Source organism: Anthonomus grandis, chromosome 14 (genome assembly GCF_022605725.1).
Source record: "Anthonomus grandis grandis chromosome 14, icAntGran1.3, whole genome shotgun sequence".
NCBI classification, from domain to species: domain Eukaryota; kingdom Metazoa; phylum Arthropoda; class Insecta; order Coleoptera; family Curculionidae; genus Anthonomus; species Anthonomus grandis.
Window position 1 is genome coordinate 4,398,591 of NC_065559.1, and position 24,933 is coordinate 4,423,523.

The 24,933-nt window shown below is 31.7% G+C and overlaps 1 protein-coding gene across 4 annotated transcripts in view; it reads left to right on the forward strand.

Moving 5' to 3' along the window:
- The window catches only part of LOC126744637 (Bardet-Biedl syndrome 7 protein homolog), a 28,329-nt gene that overhangs the window by 2,792 nt on the left and 604 nt on the right, over positions 1 to 24,933 (forward strand). For 2 of the 4 annotated variants that reach the window (XM_050452138.1, XM_050452140.1), the window contains exons 2-12: positions 9,395 to 9,518; positions 9,569 to 9,683; positions 9,741 to 9,870; positions 9,924 to 10,111; positions 10,518 to 10,707; positions 10,765 to 10,955; positions 11,627 to 11,747; positions 11,799 to 11,951; positions 15,809 to 16,011; positions 24,126 to 24,290; positions 24,348 to 24,457. In XM_050452138.1, coding sequence (XP_050308095.1) covers positions 9,395 to 9,518; positions 9,569 to 9,683; positions 9,741 to 9,870; positions 9,924 to 10,111; positions 10,518 to 10,707; positions 10,765 to 10,955; positions 11,627 to 11,747; positions 11,799 to 11,951; positions 15,809 to 16,011; positions 24,126 to 24,290; positions 24,348 to 24,457 — 1,690 coding nt within the window. The remainder of the gene's footprint in view (positions 1 to 9,394; positions 9,519 to 9,568; positions 9,684 to 9,740; positions 9,871 to 9,923; positions 10,112 to 10,517; positions 10,708 to 10,764; positions 10,956 to 11,626; positions 11,748 to 11,798; positions 11,952 to 15,808; positions 16,012 to 24,125; positions 24,291 to 24,347; positions 24,458 to 24,933) is intronic. The other 2 variants (XR_007663256.1, XM_050452139.1) reach the window with 2 other exon arrangements.

Here is a 24,933-nt window from a genome sequence, read left to right on the forward strand (position 1 = left end):
CCCTGGAAATTAATTCCTTAAAGACAATCCTGGAATAGAACTTCTTCCAAGAATATGCAAACATTTAATTCCTCTCACACATTTGAAGCCATTTTAAATTTATTCCTTAAACAGAATATTTTCCAGGCATTCGAAGTCATTTAAAATTCTTCTTCTTGAATATGAATTTCTTGAAGACATTCGAAACAGTTTTAATTTCTTTCCTTAAATTCAAATTGTCAATTCTTCCTATCATTGATTTCCTTACAGACATTTAAAACCATGTTAAATTTCTTCTTGCGATCAAGTTTATTGCTAGAATGGAATTTCTTTCAAACATTCGTAGCCAATTAAAATTCTTTTTTTTCTAATAAAGATATTCGAAGCAGTTTTAAATTTCTTCCTAGAATTTAAAGTCATTTTCAATTTCGTCCAGGCATTATATTTTAGTAGCCTTATAATTTGTTGGCATTTAAAGTCATTGTAAGTTTCTTCTTGGAATAGCTTTTTGGATTGAAATTTATTCCTAAACTTAAATATCTTCCAGGCGTTTGAAGCTATTTTTTCTACAAATCAATTCTTTGAAAATATTCGAAGCAATTTTAAATTTATTCCTATAATTCAAAGTCATGTTCAGGGTCTTCCAGACATTCGTAGTCATTTTAATTTTTCTTAGAATAGAATTTCTGGCAGCTATTTGAAGTCATTTAATTTTTTTTCTAAAATAGAATTTCTTACAGGCATTTAAAGTCATTTTAAATTTCTTCTTAAAATCAAATTTATTGCTAGAATTGAATTTTTTAAAGAAATTCGACGCAGTTTTAAGTATCTTTCTAGTATTCAAAGTAATTTTCTTAAATTTCAAAGTCATTTTCTCAAATTTCTTAGACATTCGAAGCATTTTTAAATTTCTTTCCAGAATTCAAAGTCATTTTGAGCTTCTCAGTGTTATTGATTTTCTTTCAGGCATTCGCAGCCATTTTAATTTTCTTTCTGGAATTGAACTTCTTGCAGATTTTTGAAGCCATCTTTAGTTTCTAGAATTAATTTTTAATTTCTTTCTGGAATTTGCAGCCATTCAATTTTTTTCTAGAATTGAATTTCTTGCAGTCATTTGAAGCTATTTTCGATTCCTTCCAGGAGCTTGCAACTATTCAATTGTTTTTTTCTAAAATATAATTCTTTACAGGCATTCGCATCCATTTTCTTTTTTTGCAGGAATTGCACGATTCCTTGCACAGATTTGAAACCATTTTTAATTGCTTTCTAGAATTTGCAGTCATTCAATTTTTTTTCTGAAAAAGAAACCCCTTACAGGCATTTAAAGCCATTTTAAATTTATTCGAGACATTCGAAGCCATTTATAAGGTTTCTTATTTGAAATTAATTTCTTAAAGATATTCGAAGCAGTTTTCAATTTCTTCCTAGAATTCAAAGTCGTCCAGGCATTATATTTTAGTAGTCTTTTTATTTTTTTGACTTTTAGGCATTTAAAGTCTTTTTAAATTTCTTCTTGGAATAGCTTTCTATAATTAAATTTATTTCTAAAATTGAATATATTTCAAGCATTTGAAGCTATTTACAATTCTCTTTTCTAGAAATCAATTTGTTGAAAACATTCGGAGCAATTTTAAATTTATTCCTGTAATTCAAAGTCATGTTCAGGGTCTTCCAGGCACTCGTAGTCATTTTCATTTTTCTTGGAATAGAATTTCTGGGGCAGGTATTTGAAGTCATTTAATTTTTTTTCTAAAATATAATTTCTTACAGGCATTTAGAGCCATTTTAAACTTCTTCATGGAATCAAATTTATTGCTAGAATTGAATTTGTTAAAGACATTCGTCGCAGGTTTATGTGTCTTGCTGGTATTCAAAGTCATTTTCTTAAATTTCTTACACATTCGAAGCATTTTTATATTTCTTCCCAGAATCCAAAGTCATTTTCAGCTTCTCACTGTTATTGACTTCTTTTTAGGCATTCGCAGCCATTTTAATTTTTTTCTAGAATTGAACTTCTTGCAGATTTTTAAAGCCATTTTTAGTTTCTTCTTGGAATTAAAGTTATTGAATTGAATTTCTTCCAGGGATTCGAAGCCACTTAAAATTATTCTTTCCGTAAATGAATTTGTAAAAGACATTTGAAGTAGTTTTAAAGTTTTTCCTAGAATTAATTATCAATTTCTTTCTGGAATTTGCAGCCATTCAATTTTTTTCTAGAATTGAATTTCTTTCAGCTACTTGAAGCCATTTTTAATTCCTTCTAGGAACTTGCAACTATTCAATTGGTTTTTCTAAAATAGAATTCTTTACAGGCATTCGCAGCCATTTTGTTTTTTTTTGCAGAAATTGCACAATTCCTTGCACAGATTTGAAACTATTTTTAATTTCTTTCTAGAATTTACAGTCATTCAATTTTTTTTTCTAAAAAAGAAACCCCTTACAGGCATTTAAAGCCATTTTAAATTTATTCGAGACATTCGAAGCCATTTAAAATGCTTCTTATTTGAAATTAATTTCTTAGATATTCGAAGCAGTTTTCAATTTCTTCCTAGAATTCAAAGTCGTCCAGGCATTATATTTTAGTAGTCTTTTTATTTTTTTAACTTGCAGGCATCTGAAGTCATTTTAAATTTCTTCTTGGAATAGTTTTCTAAAATTAAATTTATTCCTAAAATTCAATATCTTCCAGGCGTTTAAAGCTATTTAAAATTATCTTTTCTAATTTGTTGAAAACGTTCGGAGCAATTTTAAATTTATTCCTGTAATTCAAAGTCATGTTCAGGGTCTTCCAGGCATTCGTAGTCATTTTCATTTTTCTTGGAATAGAATTTCTGGGGCAGGTATTTGAAGTCATTTAATTTTTGTTCTAAAATAGAATTTCTTACGGGCATTTAAAGCCATTTTAAATTTCTTCTTTAAATCCACTTTATTGCTAGAATTCAATTTTTTTTTAATATTCGACGCAGTGTTAAGTGTCTTCCTAGTATTCAAAGTCATTTTCTTAAATTTCAAAGTCATTTTCTCAAATTTCCTAGACATTCGAAGCATTTTTAAATTTCTTCCCAGAATTCAAAGTCATTTTTATTTCCTTTCAAGCATTCGCAGCCATTTTAATTTTTTTTCTGGAATTGGACTTCTTGCAGATTTTTGAAGCCATTTTTGGTTTCTTCTTGGAATTAAATTTATTGAATTGAATTTCTTTCAGGGATTCGAAGCCACTTAAAATTATTCTTTCTGTAAATGAATTTCTAAAAGACATTTGAAGTAGTTTCGAAGTTTTGTCCTAGAATTAATTTTCAATTTCTTTCTGGAATTTGCAACCATTCAATTTTTTTCTAGAATTGAATTTCTTGCAGCCATTTGAAGCTATTTTTAATTCCTTCCAGGAGCTTACAACTATTCAATTGGTTTTTCTAAACTAGACTTCTTTACAGGCATTCGCAGCCATTTTGTTTTTTTTTGCAGGAATTGCACAATTCCTTGCAGAGATTTGAAACCATTTTTAATTTCTTTCTAGAATTTGCAGTCATTCATTTTTTTTTCTGAAAAAGAAATCCCTTACATGCATTTAAAGCCATTTTAAATTTATTCGAGATATTCGAAGCCATTTAAAATGCTTCTTATTTGAAATTAATTTCTTATATATTCGAAGCAGTTTTAAATTTCTTCCTAAAATTCAAAGTCGTCCAGGCATTATATTTTAGTAGTCTTTTTATTTTTTTGACTTGCAGGCATCTGAAGTCATTTTAAATTTCTTCTTGGAATAGTTTTCTAAAATTAAATTTATTCCTAAAATTCAATATCTTCCAGGTGTTTAAAGCTATTTAAAATTATCTTTTCTAATTTGTTGAAAACGTTCGGAGCAATTTTAAATTTATTCCTGTAATTCAAAGTCATGTTTAGGGTCTTCCAGGCATTCGTAGTCATTTTCATTTTTCTTGGAATAGAATTTCTGGGGCAGGTATTTGAAGTCATTTAATTTTTGTTCTAAAATAGAATTTCTTACGGGCATTTAAAGCCATTTTAAATTTCTTCTTTAAATCCACTTTATTGCTAGAATTCATTTTTTTTTTAAATATTCGACGCAGTGTTAAGTGTCTTCCTAGTATTCAAAATCATTTTCTTGAATTTCAAAGTCATTTTCTCAAATTTCTTAGACATTCGAAGCATTTTTCAATTTCTTCTCAGAATTCAAAGTCATTTTCAGCTTCTCACTGTTATTGATTTCCTTTTAGGCATTCGCAGCCATTTTAATTTTTTTTCTGGAATTGGACTTCTTGCAGATTTTTGAAGCCATTTGTAGTTTCTTCTTGGAATTAAATTTATTAAATTGAATTTCTTGCAGGGATTCGAAGCCACTTAAAATTATTCTTTCTGTAAATGAATTTCTAAAAGACATTCGAAGTAGTTTCGAAGTTTGTCCTAGAATTAATTACCAATTTCTTTCTGGAATTTGCAGCCATTCAATTTTCTTCTAGAATTGAACTTCTTGCAGCCATTTGAAGCTATTTTCGATTCTTTCCAGAAACTTGCAACTATTCAATTGTTTTTTTCTAAAGCAATATCAATAGCAAATCTTTACAGGCATTCGCAGCCATTTTGGTTTTTTTCCAGGAATTGCACAATTCCTTGCAAGATTTAAAACTATTTTTAATTTCTTTCTAGAATTTGCAGTCATTCAATTTTTTTCTGAAAAAGAAATCCCTTACATGCACTTAAAGCCATTTTAAATTTATTCGAGACATTCGAAGCCATTTAAAAGGTTCCTTATTTGAAATTAATTTCTTAAAGATATTTGAAGCAGTTTTCAATTTCTTCCTAGAATTCAAAGTCGTCCAGGTATTATATTTTAGTAGTCTTTTTATTTTTTTGACTTTTAGGCATTTAAAGTCTTTTTAAATTTCTTCTTGGAATAGCTTTCTATAATTAAATTTATTTCTAAAATTGAATATATTTCAGGCATTTGAAGCTATTTAAAATTCTCTTTTTTAGAAATAAATTCATTGAAAATAATCGAAGCAATTTTAAATTTATTCCTGTAATTCAAACTCATATTCAGGGTCTTCCAGGTATTCGTAGTCATTTTCATTTTTCTTGGAATAGAATTTCTGGGGCAGGTATTTGAAGTCATTTAATTTTTCTTCTAAAATAAAATTTCTTACAGGCATTTAGAGCCATTTTAAACTTCTTCATGGAATCAAATTTATTGCTAGAATTAAATTTCTTCCAGGGATTCGAAGCGCCTCAAAATTCTTCTCCCTGGAAATTAATTTCTTAAGGACAGTCCTGGAATAGAACTTCTTCCAAGAATATGCAAGCATTTAATGTTTTTTTTTACTAAAATAGAATTCCTCACCAAACATTTGAAGCCATTTTAAATTTATTCCTTAAACTGAATATTTTCCAGGCATTCGAAGCCATTTAAAATTCTTCTTTTTGAATATGAATTTCTTGAAGATATTCGAAGCAGTTTTAAATTTCTTCCAAGAATTTAAAGTCATTTTCAATTTCTTACAGGCATTTAAAGCCATTTTAAACTTCTTCATGGAATCAAATTTATTGCTAGAATTAAATTTCTTCCAGGGATTCGAAGCGCCTCAAAATTCTTCTCCCTGGAAATTAATTTCTTAAGGACAGTCCTGGAATAGAACTTCTTCCCAGAATATGCAAGCATTTAATGTTTTTTTTACTAAAATAGAATTCCTCACCAAACATTTGAAGACATTTTAAATTTATTCCTTAAACTAAATATCTTCCAGGCATTCGAAGCCATTTAAAATTCTTCTTCTTGAATATGAATTTTTTGAAGACATTCGAAGCAGTTTTAATTTCTTTTCTTAAATTCAAAGTCATTTTCAGTTTTTTCCTATCATTGATTTCCTTACAAACATTTAAAGCCATGTTAAATTTTTCCTTGGTATCAAGTTTATTGCAGGAATGAAATATCTTTCAAACATTCGAAGCCATTTAAAATTCTTCTTTTTGCTAATGAATTTCTTAAAGATCTTCGAAGCAGTTTTAAATTTATTCCTCTAATTTAAAGTCATGTTCAGGTTCTTACAGGCATTTAAAGCCATTTTAAATTTCTTATTATTGCTTAAGTATCTTCCTGGTATTCAAAGTCATTTTCTTAAATTTCAAAGTCATTTTCTCAAATTTCTTAGACATTCGAAGCATTTTTAAATTTCTTCCCAGAATTCAAAGTCATTTTCAGCTTCTAACTGTTGTTGATTTCCTTTCAGGCATTCGCAGCCATTTTAATTTTTTTCTGAAATTGAACTTCTTGCAGATTTTTAAAGCCATTTTTAGTTTCTTCTTGGAATTAAAGTTATTGAATTGAATTTCTTCCAGAGATTCGAAGCTCCTCAAGATTCTTCTTTCTGGAAATTAATTCCTTAAAGACAATCCTGGAATAGAACTTCTTCCAAGTATGAGCAAGCATTTAATATTTTTTCCTAAAATAGAATTCCTCTCAGACATTTGAAGTCATTTTAAATTTATTCCTTAAATTAAATTTTTTCCAGGCATTCGGAGCCATTTAAAATTTTTCTTCTTGCTATTAAAGATATTCAAAGCAGTTTTAAATTTCTTCCTAGAATTTAAAGTCATTTTCAATTTCTTCCAGGCACTATATTTTAGTAGCCTTTTTATTTTTGTGGAATTTAATTACTTGCAGGCATTTAAAGTCATTGTAAGTTTCTTCTTGGATGGTAAATATCTTCCAGGCGTTTAAAGCTATTCAAAATTCTCTTTTCTAGAAATCAATTTGTTGAAAACATTCGGAGCAATTTTAAATTTATTCCTGTAATTCAAAGTCATGTTCAGGGTCTTACAGGCATTCGTAGTCATTTTAATTTTTCTTGGAATAGAATTTCTGGGGCAGGTATTTAAAGTCATTTTATTTTTTTTCTAAAATAAAATTTCTTACAGGCATTTAAAGTCATTTTAAACTTCTTCATGGAATCAAATTTATTGCTAGAATTGAATTTGTTAAAGACATTCGACGCAGTCTTATGTGTGTTGCTGGTATTCAAAGGCATTTTGTTAAATTTCTTACACATTCGAAGCATTTTTAAATTTCTTCCCAGAATTTAAAGTCATTTTCAGCTTCTAACTGTTGTTGATGTCCTTTCAGGCATTCGCAGCCATTTTAATTTTTTTTCTGAAATTGAACTTCTTGCAGATTTTTGAAGCCATTTTTAGTTTCTTCATGGAATTAAATTTATTGAATTGAATTTCTTGCAGGGATTCGAAGCCACTTAAAATTATTCTTTCTGTAAATGAATTTCTAAAAGACATTCGAAGTAGTTTCGAAGTTTTGTCCTAGAATTAATTTTCAATTTCTTTCTGGAATTTGCAGCCATTCAATTTTTTTCTAGAATTGAATTTCTTGCAGCTACTTGAAGCCATTTTTAATTCCTTCTAGGAACTTGCAACTATTCAATTGGTTTTTCTAAAATAGAATTCTTTACAGGCATTCGCAGCCATTTTGTTTTTTTTGCAGAAATTGCACAATTCCTTGCACAGATTTCAAACCATTTTTAATTTCTTTCTAGAATTTGCAGTCATTAAATTTTTTTTTCTGAAAAAGAAACCCCTTACAGGCATTTAAAGCCATTTTAAATTTATTCGAGACATTCGAAGCCATTTAAAATGCTTCTTATTTGATATTAATTTCTTAAAGATATTCGAAGCAGTTTTCAATTTCTTCCTAGAATTCAAAGTCGTCCAGGCATTATATTTTAGTAGTCTTTTTATTTTTTTGACTTGCAGGCATTTAAAGTCAAGTTTCTTCTTGGAATAGCTTTCTGGAATTAAATTTATTCCTAAAACTAAATATCTTTCAGGCATTTGAAGCTATTTAAAATTCTCTTTTCTGGAAATCAATTCTTTAAAAACATTTGAAGCAATTTTAAATTTATTCCTGTAATTCAAAGTCATGTTCAGGGTCTTACAGGCATTCGTAGTTATTTTAATTTTTCTTGGAATAGAATTTCTGGGGCAGGTATTTGAAGCCATTTAATTTTTTTTCTAAAATAAAATGTCTTACAGGCATTTAGAGCCATTTTAAACTTCTTCATGGAATCAAATTTATTGCTAGAATTAAATTTCTTCCAGGGATTCGAAGCTCCTCAAAATGTTTCTTCCTGGAAATTAATTCCTTAAGGACAGTCCTGGAATAGAACTTCTTCCAAGAATATGCAAGCATTTAATGTTTTTTTCTAAAATAAAATTCCTCACAAAAATTTGAAGTCATTTTAAGTTTATTCCTTAAACTAAATATTTTCCAGGCATTCGAAGCCTTTTAAAATTCTTCTTCTTGAATATGAATTTCTTGAAGACATTCAAAGTAGTTTTATTTTCTTTCCTTAAATTTAAAGTCATTTTCAGTTTCTTCCTATCATTGATTTCCTTACAGACATTTAAAGCCATTTTAAATTTATTTTTGGAATCAAATTTATTGCTAGAATTGATGTTTTCCCAGGCATTCAAAGTCATTTTCATTTTTTTTTAATAGAATTCCTTGTAGACATTTGAAGCATATTTAATTTCTTACTGGAATTTGCGGCCATACAATTTTTTTTCTGAAATACAATTCCTTACAGGCATTCGCAGCCATTTTAATTTTTTTTCTAGAATTTAATTTTTTGCAGTCATTTGCAGCCATTTTCAATTTCTTCATTCAATATTTCCTAAAAAGGAAATTCGAATTGAAAGTAATTTTCAGTTTCGTCCTGGTTTTAATTTCTTTCCAGTTATTCGCAGTTATTTTAATTTTTTTTATATAGAATTCCTTGAAGCCTTTTTAAATTTCTTCCAGAAATTCCCTTTTTTTTCCTGGAATAAATCGCCTAGCAGGCATTCGAAGTAATTTTAGATATGTTCCTGGAAGCCACTATCGAAGTCATTTTCAATATGTTCTTGAATATCTTTCAGGCAATTCAAGCTAGTTTTTACTGTATCTAAATAATTTAGTAAAACTTTGAATTAATGGTGTTTTCACTCTATGTCACGTGATTTTATGGCGAGACCCCAGTTGATTCCTCTATTAAGTACTGATGTGACTCCATTTTGTCATTTGGAATAGTGAAATCCATTATTTGATGAAGAATTTGCTTACAATCCAGATAAGAGCCCTCCGATATATTTGCAAATTAAACTCTTTTGATTTCTGTCATTCGCATCAACTTCAAACAGCAGCACAACTGTACGGTGAGAAATCCTACATCTGGGTAATACCCTTAATTTGTAAAAGCCAGAGGGCGTCATTGGCAGTCTGCTATTGTTTCCCAAATGCAATTTAATTGCCCAATAGTTAGAAAATACGTTGGACCGTCAAACATTTGAAAGTACAATCTCTTTAACAGAGAAGTGACATCTCAGATGAATTGAGCAAATATATATTTTTTTCCAGATAGCAATAGCAGATAGCGAAGGGATCCTTCAAGTGATTTCAGTGAAAAAGGACGACATCCAATTGCAATTTAAAACTCTACCAGGACCACCCATTGTGTCTCTAAAAGTAGCTGGGGCCTCAGGTTTATTGTAATTTCTCAGTTTATTTGAACACCAAGTTTATTTATTTCAGGGACACTCAATGACAAAATATTCATAGCCACTGGTAACGAAGTGAAAGGTTACACCAAAAAGGGAAAACTATTCTTGGCATTTGACTCTGGAATGACAGAGAACATAACTTCCATGTAAAACATTGTAATTTCTTTGTTTACAAAGCGCCTAAACAATTGTACTTTTTTTAGGTGTGTTATTGGTAATGAACTATTCCTTTGCGGACGACACGTGTATAGTCATTACAGGGATTGCAAAGAGATCGGCTCCTATTTATGCGGGGATATTATTGTCGACGTAATTGCATTTTATATGACCAAAGTATTAATTTATGAAGTAGATAAAGAATCGTAATAAAAAAAATAAATTTGTAGAGCAGAAGATTGACATCTCTTATAGCATGCGAGGGACGGATGATCAGAGTACTGGAGCATGCCAGAGTTACTTTTAGTATAGAAGTTGAGAGTTCTCCTACAGTTTTGCATATTTATGAAGATGATGAGTCTAAGACTGTTCTTTTTGGTACAGTTGATGGTAGAGTTGGAATTTTGGATATTGAGAGGTATTATATATTGTAGCGTTTTTCCCGTTCATTAAGTGTGAGTTAAAACAACCGAAAATGGTCAACTATATTATTTATTTACTTCACTATGAAAACACGATCACTCACGACTACTAGACATATTTATATTTATTCATTACTATTTAAATCTCGCGCCAATATTCCGAAGTTTGCGTCACTGAACTGACAATCAGCTCCTTATATACTCGGCAGAACGCTGTTCCAGATGATTCTCGTTAACCTTCGAGACCCCGTGCATTGTACCACAATAGTATTGTGTATAATATCGTTACAATATATATATATATATATATATAGATATATATATATATATATATATATATATATATATATATATATATTTACACTATAATACAAGACATTTCTACACTAATAATGTTCTTAGTTTGCAGGATTTCCAAAGATGGCTACTGTCTGACGAAGAAAATAACTGTTCAGTTTTATGCATGGACAGTTATGACATGACTGGTAACGGAACTAAAAATTTAATCCTCGGAAGGCAAAATGGCAGAATCGAAATATACTCGATTAACGTCCACGACAACATGGACGCGACCAGTTTAATATTTGTCGAGGTAATGAGAATATTCTCTTTTCCAGGACGTTACTGATGAGTTTCTCTTTCAATTTAGGATTGTAAAGAAAGCATTATGTCCCTTCAATGTGGAGTTGTCGGAGCTTATGGATACGACGAAGTGCTGGCAGTTACGTATAACGGACGAGTCTTTGGACTCACCACTCAAGTTGCAGACGCTAATTTTGATGGAACTACTGGCAGTTACGTTTTTTCCACTGACGCATCAGCAAAAATCAATAAGTTAAAGTAAATATTTAGTATCATTAGGTGCTAGTCAAGTTATTTTAGTTACGCAATTTTGTATGTCCATATACGCCAGTCAATGGGCGATTGATTTTAATAAAGGTTGACCTTTTAAACCGCAGAAAGTTAATCCCAAAAAAGCGTTACCTTCTCCTTCCATCGTTAACGGCCACTAAACTATGACTGAGCACCAGTGTTGCTAACTTATATCGTGGGCATAGTAGTACAAGTTCCCACAAAATAATAGTACAAATGGTACAAAAAATAGTACATTTTTTATTGGATATAAGATTCTGTTATTACCCAAGGATTGGTCACAATGGTGGTGGAAGCAGTAAGAAACACGTCAGCACCCACATATTTACGTAGTCGTCTTGTTCTTTTTCTTCCTTTTCTTCTTCTTCTCTCTGTAATGGCTTCTGCTTCTTACTTTGATTTGGGTGATTGGGGAAAACCGTCGGTTATGTTGCCTATTCCTTAAATCACGTCCTTCTCCTTTCTTTTCCTCCCAAATCAGTTCCCTCACTTCTGATGGTTGACCGACCTTATTGCAGATGGACACCAGGAAGAATAAACGAAATGCTTTAGTTATGAAGAAATTTGTGTTATATATAAAAATTTCAGAATTTAACGTAGAATATAACACACAATATTAAAGATTCAATTATTTTTAGGAGTAGCATTGAAGAGTTACAACAAAAAGTGAACAAAGAGAGAGAACGATATCAATCGTCTACACTAAGCAATAGTTTTATGGAGCTATCAGCAATATCGCTGATCCCAGTGAACCACACTGTAATTTTATTCAAGGCACTCATAATTTTTTTTTATATTTAATAATTTTAGTTTGTACTGGATCGAGCTACTGCCACCTACAGCCTGATAATAGAAGTACCCACAGCAATTGATAATATCCTGATCGAATGTAATGCCAAAATTGAATTGATGGACGTTGAAAGGAATACTGCTGTTATTAGTTATAATGATACGCCGGGAAAGGTAATCTATGTTTGAATATACTGAACCACTAGGGAATATTCCTGGAACGTTTTTTCAGAAATGAAATATTTGCTATTGATATTATTTGCATAAAAGTGCACTCCAAAGGTTCTATTCCAATCATTTAAAACCTTTTGCAAAGTTTGTACCGCAATGTTTCCTTAATACTCTACTGTTGATGTCATTCATCTATATTCGGTAGTTTTTGAGAAATTTGAATTTTTGGGAAGCCTGTGCTTGAAAATGAAGTTTTTCAAAGTAGAGGTCAATAAAGATCAATAGCTTTAGAGCTTCTATTCCAATCACTTTAAATTATTAACAAACTTCATTGAGCAATGTTTTCTTAATGCTCCACTGTTAATTTCATTAGTCTACGCCCATTAGTTCCCGAGAAATGTTAATTTTTGGAATTCCTTGCCTTGAAAATCAAATTATTCAAACCAGGAATAAATAAAGGTCAATAGCTCCAAAAATTCTATTCCAATCACTTAACACCCTGAACAAAGTTCATTAAGAAATATTTTCTTAATACTCCACTGTTAATTTCATTTGTCTACGCCCATTAGCTCCTGAGAAATTTTAATTTTTAAAATGCCTGGCCTTGAAAATCAAATTATTCGAACTAGGGGTAAATAAAGGTCAATAGCTCCAAAAGTTTTATTCCAATCACTTAAAACTCCCAACAAAGTTCATTGAGCAATAATTTTTTAATACGCCACTGTTAATTTCATTTGTCTACGCCCATTAGCTCCTGAGAAATTTTAATTTTTGGAATGCCTGGTCTTAAAAATCAAATTATTCGGACTAGGTATTAATAAAGGTCATTAGCTTTAGAGGTTTTATTCCAATCACTTTAAATCCTTAAGAAACTTTATTAAACACTGTTATCTTAATACTCTACTATTAATTTTATTCATCTAAGTCGAGTAGTTCCTGATAAATTTGAACTTTCGGGACGCCTGGGCTTGAAAATCAAATTATTCGCACCAGGGATTATTGAAGGTCAATAGCTCCAAGAGTTCTATTCCAAGTACTTAAAACTCTTAACAAAGTTCATTGAGCAATGTTTTCTTAATACTCCAGTGTTGATTTTATTTATCTACGCCCATCAGTTCCTGAGAAATTTTAATTTTTGGAATGCCTGGGCTTGAAAATCAAATTATTCGAACTAGGGATTAATGAAGGTAAATAGCTTCAAGAGTTCTATTTCAATCACTTAAAACTCTAAACAAAGTTTATTGAGCAATGTTTTCTTAATAGTCCACTGTTGATTTCATTTATCTACGCTCATTAGTTCCTGAGAAATTTGAATTTTTGGGACGCCTAGGACTCAAAATCAAATTATTCGAACTAGGGGTGAATGAAGGTGAATAGCTTCAAAAGTTTTATTCCAATCACTTAAAATTCTTAACAAAGTTCATTAAGCAATGTTTTCTTAATACTCCAGTGTTGATTTCATTTGTCTACGCCCATCAGTTCCTGAGAAATTTTAATTTTTGGAATGTCTGGGCTTGAAAATCAAATTATTCGAACTAGGGATTAATGAAGGTCAATAGCTTCAAGAGTTCTATTTCAATCACTTAAAACTCTTAACAAAGTTCATTGAGCAATGTTTTCCTAATACGCCACTATTGATTTCATTTATCTACGCCCATTATTTCCTGAGAAATTTTAATTTTTGGAATGCCTGGCCTTGAAAATCAAATTATTCGAACTAGGGATTAATGAAGGTCAATAGCTCCAAGAGTTCTTTTCGAATCACTTAAAACTCTTAACAAAGTTCATTGAGAAATGTTTTCTTAATACTCCACTGTTGATTTCATTTATCTGCGCCCATTAGTTCCTGAGAATATTTAATTTTTGGAATGGCAGGTCTTAAAAATCAAATTATTCGAACTAAGGATTAATGAAGGTCAATAGCTCCAAGAGTTCTATTTCAATCACTTGAAACTCTTTACAAAGTTCATTGAGAAATGTTTTCTTAATACTGCACTGTTGATTTTATTTGTCTACGCCCATTAGTTCCTGAGAAATTTTAATTTTTGGAATGCCTGTCCTTGAAAATCAAATTATTCGAACTAGGGATTAATGAAGGTCAATAGCTCCAAGAGTTCTATTTCAATCACTTGAAACTCTTTACAAAGTTCATTGAGAAATGTTTTCTTAATACTCCACTGTTGATTTCATTTGTTTACGCCTATTAATTCCTGAGAAATTTTAACTTTTGGGTCGCCTGGACTTGAAAATCCAATTATTCAAACCAGGGGTTAATGAAGGTTAATAGCTCTAAAAGTTCTATTCCAATCACATAAAACTCTTAACAAAATTCATTGAAAAATGTTTTCTTAATGCTCCACTGTTGATTTCATTTGTCTACGCCCATTAGTTCCTGAGAAATTTTAATTTTTGGAATGCCTGGTCTTGAAAATCAAATTTTTCGAACTAGGTATGAATGAAGGTCAATAGCACCAAGAGTTCTATTCCAATCACTTGAAACTTCATTGAGAAGTATTTTCCTAATACTCCACTGTTGATTTCATTTGTCTACGCCCATTAGTTCCTGAGAAATTTGAATTTTTGGGACGCCTAGGCTCAAAATCAAATTATTCGAACTAGGGTTAAATAAGGGTCAATAGCTCCAAAAGTTCTATTCCAATCACTTAAAACACTGAACAAAGTTCATTGAGCAATGTTTTATTAATACTCCACTATTGATTTCATTTGTCTACGCCCATTAGTTCCTGAGAAATATTAATTTTTGGAATGCTTGGTCTTGAAAATCAGATTATTTGAACTAGGGATTAATAGAGCTTCTGTTCCAATAACTTTAAATCCTTAACAAAGTTTGTAGAGCAATGTTTTCTTAATACTCTACTGTTGACTTCATTCATCTATACCTAGTAGTTCCTGAGAAATTTGAATTTTTGAGACCCCATGACTAGGAACTTAAAAAGTATTTATCATAATCTCATTTTTTTAAGTTTTCTCTTATATTTATTGAATTTTTACCCTAAAGCTAATAACAATATTAATAATTATGGAATTCTAAAAAATTAAAACGAAACATTTCTGTTATACAGGTCTGGTTAGTACATGTCTTGCAATAACAAATCTTAATTAGTCATAAGTTAGAAAGAAACGTCCGAGGGACAAAAATACATTTTCCCTTTCAGCGGCCAACGCAGGTTAGGTCAAGCATTGTCGTTCTCTCTTCCACTTCAAGGCTTTGCCTATATTCTCTCTCTTTTGCCTGGGTATTCTAGCAACCAAGAAAAATTGACCAGTGGTGTATAGCAGCCATAGATCATCATTTGATTTTTTTATTTAAAAAATGTTTCCAGACGTATCATCCAGGTAGGATTAGATAAATTATCGTTTCCTTCTGATGGTGAAAATCATATTCCTATAGTTTCCAGATAGCTTTAGTGGCCACCGTAGAATTGCTATTTGCCACTTGGCTTTTAGTCCATTGAAGTCATACTTATATACTCCAAACTTTAGAGAGAATAGTAATAATTAGATTCCAGGCATTTTAGGATTTCTAGATATTTTAAGTCGTTCTGACGTTTCTAGAGTTTCCAAGATATACCCTTTAAATTGCCCTTTCGCCATACTTATGAGTCAAGAAATAAAACAGAGGATACTAATCCATTAGATTCTCCATGTTTGTGTAGTGTTTTAGTATTAAAAATTTCACCGGTTTCACAGTTTCAATGCTGCATCCTCAGGCAATGATAAAATATTACACTAATAAGTTTTTCCTTCAGTTCATCGTTGTCTGAGATGCACCTTCGAATACCAGTTGGATTTTCTCGATGTTTTGTAAATTTCTATTACTAATGATTACTTTATTGTAGGGACATCATTTGCTTGCCACATACAGATGTCAAGTGGATACGAATCGTATTGAATTGAAAATCCAGACGACAGAGGGTAGCTATGGAACCCTAAAAGCGTACGTTTCGCCGGCTTTGCAACCCAAATGTAGCAGATTGTTACAGTTTGACATAAAGGCTTTGTCTTTACACTACAGAGTTCACGAGTATAATGATGTAAATAGGCAAGTATTGTTTTCTTTTTATTAGTAAAATTTTATAAAATTAGACGGATATGACGTGCAGAGAATTATCTTTTGTTGAATATATGTTGGTACTATAAGTTGTGAGGGGCAAAGTAGAGTGTAATGAAATTTAAGAGTATTTGATTGTTTTCAAAAATTGAGAAAAAAAAATTCAGTAGATTTTGTTTTTTTATTAAGACGGCCCTGTAGCTCCTCTAGAAGAAGATAATATAACTAGTTTTAAATATACTGTTCTCTGTCATACACATTAAAATTAAAAATCTGTCTTTCTTTCTTATGGAATGTTTTAAATTTGTTATTGGCTGGTTCTTTTAAATTCCAAAACACGCAACTATTAATAACACTTAATTCGACTGTGCGTTTTTCCTATTCATTATTATTAGATGTGCATTAAAACAATCGAAAATAGTCAAATAATTTATTTACACACTTAAAGTACGAAAACACGATCACTCACTAGAAACATTTATTTTTACTCATTACTATTTAAATCTCGCGCCAATATTCCGAAGTACGTCACTGAACTAACGACTCACTTCAAACAGCTCCTTATATACTCAGCAGAATGCTGTTTCCGAAGATTCTCGCCAACCTGCGAGAGGTCGTGCGGTGTTCTCTAATTCCATAATGATAAAGAATCAGCTGGTGTTTACAATATCGTTATAATACCTTTCTTTATCCTACACATTTTTATTGGCATTTGTCGGTTTTTGTCTTACACATTCTCTCTTATGGCTATTATCAAGTATTTTTTTTAAATACAGCCCTGCATTTTTTATTAATTTTTTTAGATCCCTAACGAAGCATCGCAACAGTTCATAATATTAAATTTGTTGACATGCAAATTTTTGAACATATCCTTATTCGTCTTACACGTTATCACTGGCATAAGTCTCTCTTTGTTTCACACATTACTACGCTATAAATGGAAAGCATTAGGAGCGTCTTAAATTAAATTTAAAATGTTACTACGTTTCGGCATTGAGTAGCCATCATCAGATTCATTTTTTTAATACGACCCTGTATTTTTTTATTTTTTTTTGGGATGATCTAACAAACCCCAAAGCAACGATATAAACTACTAATATTTTATTTTGAAAAAATAAATAAATTTAAATATGCCTTTCCTTGTCTTGTACATTGATATAGGCATAAATTCGTCTCTCTTACATTAAATTTAGAGTGCAACGTTTCAGTCCTCAGTGGCCATTATCAATTATTTTTTTTTTTAATACGGCCCTGTACTTTTTATTAATTTTTTTAGATCCCTAACGAAGCATCGCAACAATTTATAACAATAATTTTTTGACATGAAAATTTTTGAATATATCCCTTAGTCTTACACGTTATCACTGGCTTGAGACTCTCTTTCACACATTACTATGCTATGAATAGAAAGCATTGCGTTTTAAATTAAATTTAAAATGCTGCTACGTTTCGGCATTGAGTAGCCATCATCAGATTAATTTTTTTAATACGACTCTATATTTTTTTTTCGGAATTTCTTAGAACCCCAAAGCAACGATGTAAATTGCTAATATTTTGTTATGAAAGATGCGTTTAAATATGCCTTTCCTTGCCTTGTAAACTGATATAGGATATAGGCGTAATTTCGTCTTTCTTTATGAAATCCACTGAAATAATAAGACTCTAAATATTTAAATTCAAGTATTATTAATAATAATAATTATTATTATTTATAACAACAAAGGATACAAGTCATTGATTATATATCTTATTTGGTTATTTCAACTTACTAACTATTATAATGATAACTAAATGTACCAAGACATTTGTATGCATCATCACAATCATGTAGTTTTCTAACTATAATTTTAATTCTACACTAAGTTTACAAAAGAGAAAAAACAAAAGTACATACACAAAAAAAAAACAGAAAAATCAACCATTTACCTGCACTTAACTTGTTACAGATTATGTCATTATGTTTTTAGGTTATGTCATAGTATAAAACTGCAACAAAAATTTGACTATTATATTAAAAAAAAACTTCTCACTTCACAAAAGCGCCAATATGATGTCTCTTAACGTTAGTTGTAACTCAGTGAACCGTCGTCTACTCACAAACACTTTAAGGCGTCTTTATGGCACCTCAATTGAACCAGTGCAAAAAGAAGAGTCTCAAGAACATTTTGAGAAGGAACTCAAAAAGTATGATAGGCTCACTAATATTACCAAAAGAACCAGGACTCAGAAGCCCCAAAGGGAACCTTTTGTTAAGAATCTGGCGCTTGGTATTTTTGACCATCAAATCCTTACTTTTACCGAAATGGATTTGCCAGAGGTCAGAAATGTAGAAAGTGAAGTCCATAATATATCACAGTTACTATCGCAAAAACATGGCAAATATTGATACTCTAGCAAACAAAAGTTTTAGACAAAATCTCGCTGATTATCGAGCAATTGCCCTAACAGCTTCACAGTTCTTAGATGCTCGTGAAGCTTGTCCTTTAGAAGTAATAAGGTTCCTAGAAACTTTATCGGAACACCAGTTGGGAGATAATTAAATGCATAATGAAATGTTAGGCTGTCAAGTGCTAAGTGAGTTTGCCAGTGATGGTCTAAAAAAGAAATATTTATATCCAGTTATTATGGGAGAACAACTTACCGCTTTTGCCCTAAGTGAACACAATATGATGGATGTTATGTCCATGAATACTAAAGTGGAATTGTCGAGGGATAAAAAATATTGGATTTTAAATGGAAGTAAATCCTATGTAGTAAATGGAGCTTCAGCAGATTTTCTTATTGTGTTTGACATAAGTGAAGTGGTGGCGAGGGATAAGGACAAAGAAACCAGTTTAACGGCTTTTTTGGTCGAGAATGATTTCCCCGGGGTGTCATGGCGAAAAATGGAACCGACGGATATTGAACTTACGGAATTTAATTTTGAAAATTTCCAAATTCCTACAGAAAACATTATTGAAAAGCTCCACTATGGCGAGAAAATACTAAAAAGGGTCATAAGAGATTTTAGACTGAGCTGTGGGCCAGCTTGTACTACCTTATCAAAATCAATGATTAATAATTTATATAAAACCCTGGTTAAAAGGGTCAGTCAAGAGTACGATCTTATGGCCACTGATGCTATTAGGTCTAAGGTAGGAGAGACTGCAATGCATCTTTATGCCATGGAAAGTGTGACGTATTTAACAGCTGGATTACTTGATTGGTACCAGGACCAAGATGTTGACGTAGAAAGTTCCATTGTTAAGGTTTTGGCATCAGAAGCCGCTTTAAAAATATCCACCACATGTCTGGACCTCATCGGACGACCCGCGACAATGAAAAACCATTGGGCAAAAAAATCGCACCAACAAATTCTAAATTATTTGACCCTACATGAAACCAACGATAGCCAAAGGATGTTTATTGCTGTAAGCGCACGCTGGGATTCATCTTTCGAATAGAATAAAAAAGCTGCGAAATCCCTTGTTTCATGCCACGTACAATTTTACCAGAATGTTTACGCAACACAGACAAAATAGCGATGATCCCAAACTGGATTTGAACTTGATTGAATGTTTGCATCCTTCTTTGGACGCACCGTCGAAACAGCTCGAGTATTGCGTTAAAAGGCTCGAATTTATCACAGAAGCCATTTTAATGAACAACGGAGTCGAATGTGTTAACGAACATGTAGAACTATAAGGCCCAATACAGACGAAGCAACACGAAATCAACACGATACCCTAGCAACATGTCGCTCGAATGTTGCCGACGTGTGTCAGTATCCAGACGAGGTGATACGATATGAGATATTATCGGAACATAAAACCAATATGCCAGTTTATCTAAAGATGTCCAGTAGCGAAGAAGACTCTAGCGATGAAGAAGACGAAAATATTGGGTACATCCTTATATTAGAAATAACAAAAGTAGAAGACTGTTCATCGCAGCGAGAGAATTAAGGCAGACTGATAAAAAATTTTAGGCCTTTTATAGGATGTCCAAAGAAAGTTTTCGAGAATTATTAAGAGTTGTGGCACCTTTTCTTCACAAACAAAATACAGTGATGAGAGAATGTATCAGTGCAGAGGAAAGGTTACTTATAACACTTAGGTAAGTAAAAAAATATATTTCTTTAATTTATAAAGTTTAGTTTTTTTGACATTTTAAATATTTATAATAAATATTATAAAGTTATTGAGATTTTAAAGGTTTTCCCAAAAGGTTTGATTGGTATGAGATTGTTCTTCCCGTTCATATTCATTTGGTGGTGAAGTGATTTCTATTTGGCCCTTCGAAGTGAAATTTCCATATTGTCCATTATTAGCTGAAGATATTTCATTTGTACCAAACGAATGTCGTGATGATTGAGAAACACTTCTTGATGAAGAGTATGGGTAATTATTTAAGCCAGTGGAAGAAAGTGGGGTTGTTATTGTAGATGGTCCTGAGTTTTTCTTTATGTTGTAAATGAAGTGCAGAACTTCTAGCTTAAAGTGTCGCATTTGATCATCGGTAAGTGTTTTAATGTCGGGTAATAAACTAAGCAAAAAATATTTTCTAGCAGTTTCATTATCATCAGTAGGGGCAAGTTTTTTTTTCTTATTCTGCAAATACTCCAAAAATGATTTGTCCAAACTATTGTACATGTTCTTTTTCCCTGTTGTGTTGTACTGTGGGTTCTTCGTCGACTTTGAAGTAATAGGGACAGAATCTTCTCTCTCGGAATTATTATTAAATAACACTTCTGATGGTGCAGGTGATTCTTCATATTCATGGTTTTTTGCGGCAGTCTCATCCACTTGCAAAACGACTTGACTTTCTGAAGGATTTGGTGGGCCTTCAATATTTCCTGGTGATTCAGTTGTATTTATTGGTTTGACATAGGGCAGAATAAATAGCAAATAATCATGAAGGTAGTATGGTTTCTTTGACTTTGCCGAGGAACCACTGGGGGCTGGCTTCAGGCTGCGTACAAATGCTGATGCTGATCGAATGTTTTTCCACCTCTCTTTGCATTCTTAATCTAAAAAAAATAAATATATGTTTTAATCGTTATTATTATTATTATTATCATTATTATATATGGCTCCTTTTTGTTTCAGATACCTAGGATCTGGTTGCACCTTCATGTCTTTGTCATTATATTTTTAAGTAGGACACAGTACTGTGGCAGAAATTATAACTGCCACAACACTGCTTATATGGCAAAAACTGAAAGATGAGTACATGAAAATACCAAATACTGAGGACTGGAAAAATATATCTTAGCGTTTTTATGAAGTCTGGAACATACCAAACTGTTTGGGAACGATCGACGGGAAACATATACGGATTGAACAACTTCCTAATTCTGGCTCAACCAATTTTAATTATAAACAATATCATTTAATTGTTTTAATGACAGTTTGTGATGCTGATGGTTTGTTTAGTATGGTGGAAACTGGATTTGCTGGGAGGAATAACGATGGTGGGATATTTAGAGAATCCCGAATGCATTATTGGTTAGAAAGAATTCGCAGCAAGATTTCCCGTTTTATTTTGTGGGAGATAATGCGTTTCCGTTAAAGCAGTATATGATGAGGCCATATCCTTTGACTTTAATAGATAACAAAAAAAGAATTTTTAATTACAGATTAAGTCGTGCAAGAAAAACCATTGAATGTAGTTTTGGAATGATGACAGAAAAATTTCAAGTATTGAGCTGCCCAATTCGTTGTAGAAAACTAGAAAATACGGTAAATATAATAAAAGCTGTTTGTATTTTACATAATTTTGTCCGAAAACGGGATGGGTATCAGTAAACAACATCTATAAATGAACCAATAAGAACCACAAATAGACCGCAAAACGATATTCTTTTGCAAGAAGAAGACATTCATTTACAGCCGACTTCAGGCCCAACGACACTGCGAAAAAATTTGACTAACTATTTAATAAAACTACGTGTTGCTCTTCCTTGGCAAAATAAATATTGTTATTAGTGTATTTGTACCAAAATAAAATATTAAAATAACCTCAGTTAGCATTAAATAAAACATTATTTCGTTGCAAATGTGTTTTAAATTAATTAAATAAATTAAATTTGTTACTTACCAGAAAACTTGGTTTCTTTTGATATTTTATGCCACGCTTTTTCGGTTATGTCCTTCCTTGAATAATCCGACCGTTTGAAGTTATACAAACATGGACATTTTTCCACTTCAATGACAATTTTTAAATTATTGTCTCGTTCGGCGGCCATTTCCAAAAAAAAAACAATATCGCGAGGCAACAGTTTGCTGGCGACTAAAAAATGTTGACGAGCAACTTGTAGCCACGTTGTCGTATCCCTTTTATGTCGTATCGCGTCGTGTGAATAGCTGCATTTAAATATATGGCGGCGACATGTGAGCGAGATATTGCTCGGGTATCGTGTTGATGTCGTATTGCTTCGTCTGTATTGGGCCTAAGAAGACTGGCAGACGTTATTATCGATTGTTACGCAATGACGGCTGTTATAGCACGTGCCTCAAGAGCTTACTGCATAGGCCTACAATTCGCCGATTTCGAAATCATTTTGGCCTCAGTTTTATGTAATATGGCCATAGAGAGGGTTAGACATAATGTCCGAAATATCGTGTATGACAGTCACAAAGCGAACGAGAGAAGTCATAAAGCTGTTGGGAAAAGATTCGTGGAGAGTAAGGGGTATTTTATTCAAAACCCCATTAGTCGGTTCTTTTAAGGGAAATTGTTGAGTAATGAATGACACGAAGGGGCTTTAAAGTGTATAATGAGGTCGAAAGAGTTATTTTGGTATTAAGCTATTTGGAATATCTATTTTGGCAAATGTATCATCGCTGCACGAGCTGTAAATTGAAATGGATACTGTAATTTGAAATGGCTAGAGAACAGAACTATGGGTTACTTGGGAGGCCATTACTAGTACCAATCATTAATATTTGTAAAATATCAATTTTGAAAATATAACTGTGATCAGTGCTTCTAATAATGAGTATAAAATGCCAATTTTAACCTGTAACAAACTGTTGTTTTTAAGTGTTCAAATATCATCATTACCATTTATACGATGTATAGATGCAGAAGAGTTTTTCACGTAGATGTTGCCATACAAGATCCATATATTTTTGTGAGAAATTAAGAGCGCAATGAACAACACAGCTGCTTCACTCGCACGCCATCTTGAAATCTTAAATTTAAAAAATTTACGTCGTACCTGTTATCACACCTATGATACTCGAGCTATTACTGTACAACTGTCTATTGTTCTGTGATATGTAGTCCATTGTATACAGGTTGTGTTAATCATTTCGATCAGGTTCCAAATAAGTTCTTATTGATCAAATATCACAAGACACAACTTATTAAACTAGAATTCAACACAGGCAAATTGAATGCAGTTGCTATTTAGTCTAAGTAAGGCTCTATAGAGAGTTTATACTCAGTAGAGTCTTACTTAGAGTGCATCAAAGAACCACATGTTTACAACAAGCAACCATTGATAAATTGTACTCTAATATAGACATATAAATAAATTTCCAATGACAGTGACAAATTATCAATTAATTTAAGAATATATGTTTTCAATGAACGACAAAACAATGTCGCACCCTATTTTCGTTATAGTGTAGGTATTTACCTAAATGTACACTTACAATGCGTAAACATCGAAATTTTGAAAGTCCGAATATTTATTTTTCAAATATTTGATGGGGATTTACATTTGCCCATTTAAGCCTGAACAATTTCTGTCTTATATCTGATAAAATCAAGGAAGAAATAATTTTAAATCATTAATTTAAAGAGAAGAGAGAAAAAACTTTCTACTGCCTCTGGTAATCCTTAAGTTTACTCTTATTAATTAATTCTATTTCCTACATAGAAGAGTTCTTCCTGAACTATTATTAAAACATAAAACATAAACAAATTCACTCCTATTTAAACGACCGTATATTTATTAATTAAAAATCGATGTTATTATTAATCAAATCTAAAAGCACGACGGTGCATTTTTATTTCATTTGTCGCTCCATTTATTTACAGGCATAAAATAATTAATGTGAGACTAAAACGAAAATATTTGCACAAATGACAAATAACTTTATTTTAATTTAATTTAGGCCGCGTAGCACGTTGAAAATAAAAGGGACGTTTTCTCTTGCCGAGGTACACAACTGGATAACTCAATGCCTTCCAGAAATTCCCGAAAAATACCAAAGTTCCGAGGGAAATAAACTGATTTTCCAGTCGAGCATGATGGATACCGTCCTGGTGTGTTTATACAAGTAAGTCTGGATAATGTTAATTTTATTTGCAAGTGAAAATTTTAAAAAATGTTTCAGAAAAGGTGAGGCCGAGTTTACGTCCGATAATATCATGTCTCTGTGTTTAATTAAAGAGGTGCTCAGTGAGGAAGCAACAAGGAAGAAAGCGAAAATTGAGATCGGTTTTGGTAAGGATCATATTAACATAAAAGTTCATTCATTAAATATTAACAAATAAGGTACCTTATTGAAGAACAACAATGTTACCCAAATTATTAACTAAATTCATTAAACAAATCTTTAACATTACTTAAACCACTTTTTCCACAATTTTTCTAAAAGGATCAGGTAGTAGATTATCAAATAATGTAATGTAACGATAACGTCGCCAATACCACCTGTTTCTCGTCATGAATTCCGGAATGAAGTAAGCAGACCGCACCACATCTCTGCAGACGCATCGAAGGTCAGCGAATCTTCCGGAATCATGGTCAGCCGAGTATATAAATAGCCGCGTCGCCCCTAGGAAGCAGTTGACAGTTCAGTGAAGCGAAGCTCGGAATATTAGGGCGATATTTAAATCGGACATTACTCTTAAGTATGTCCATCCTTTTCCCAAAGGTTTTACTGTTTGAAAATATTTTGGCATCAAAACAAGTTGTCC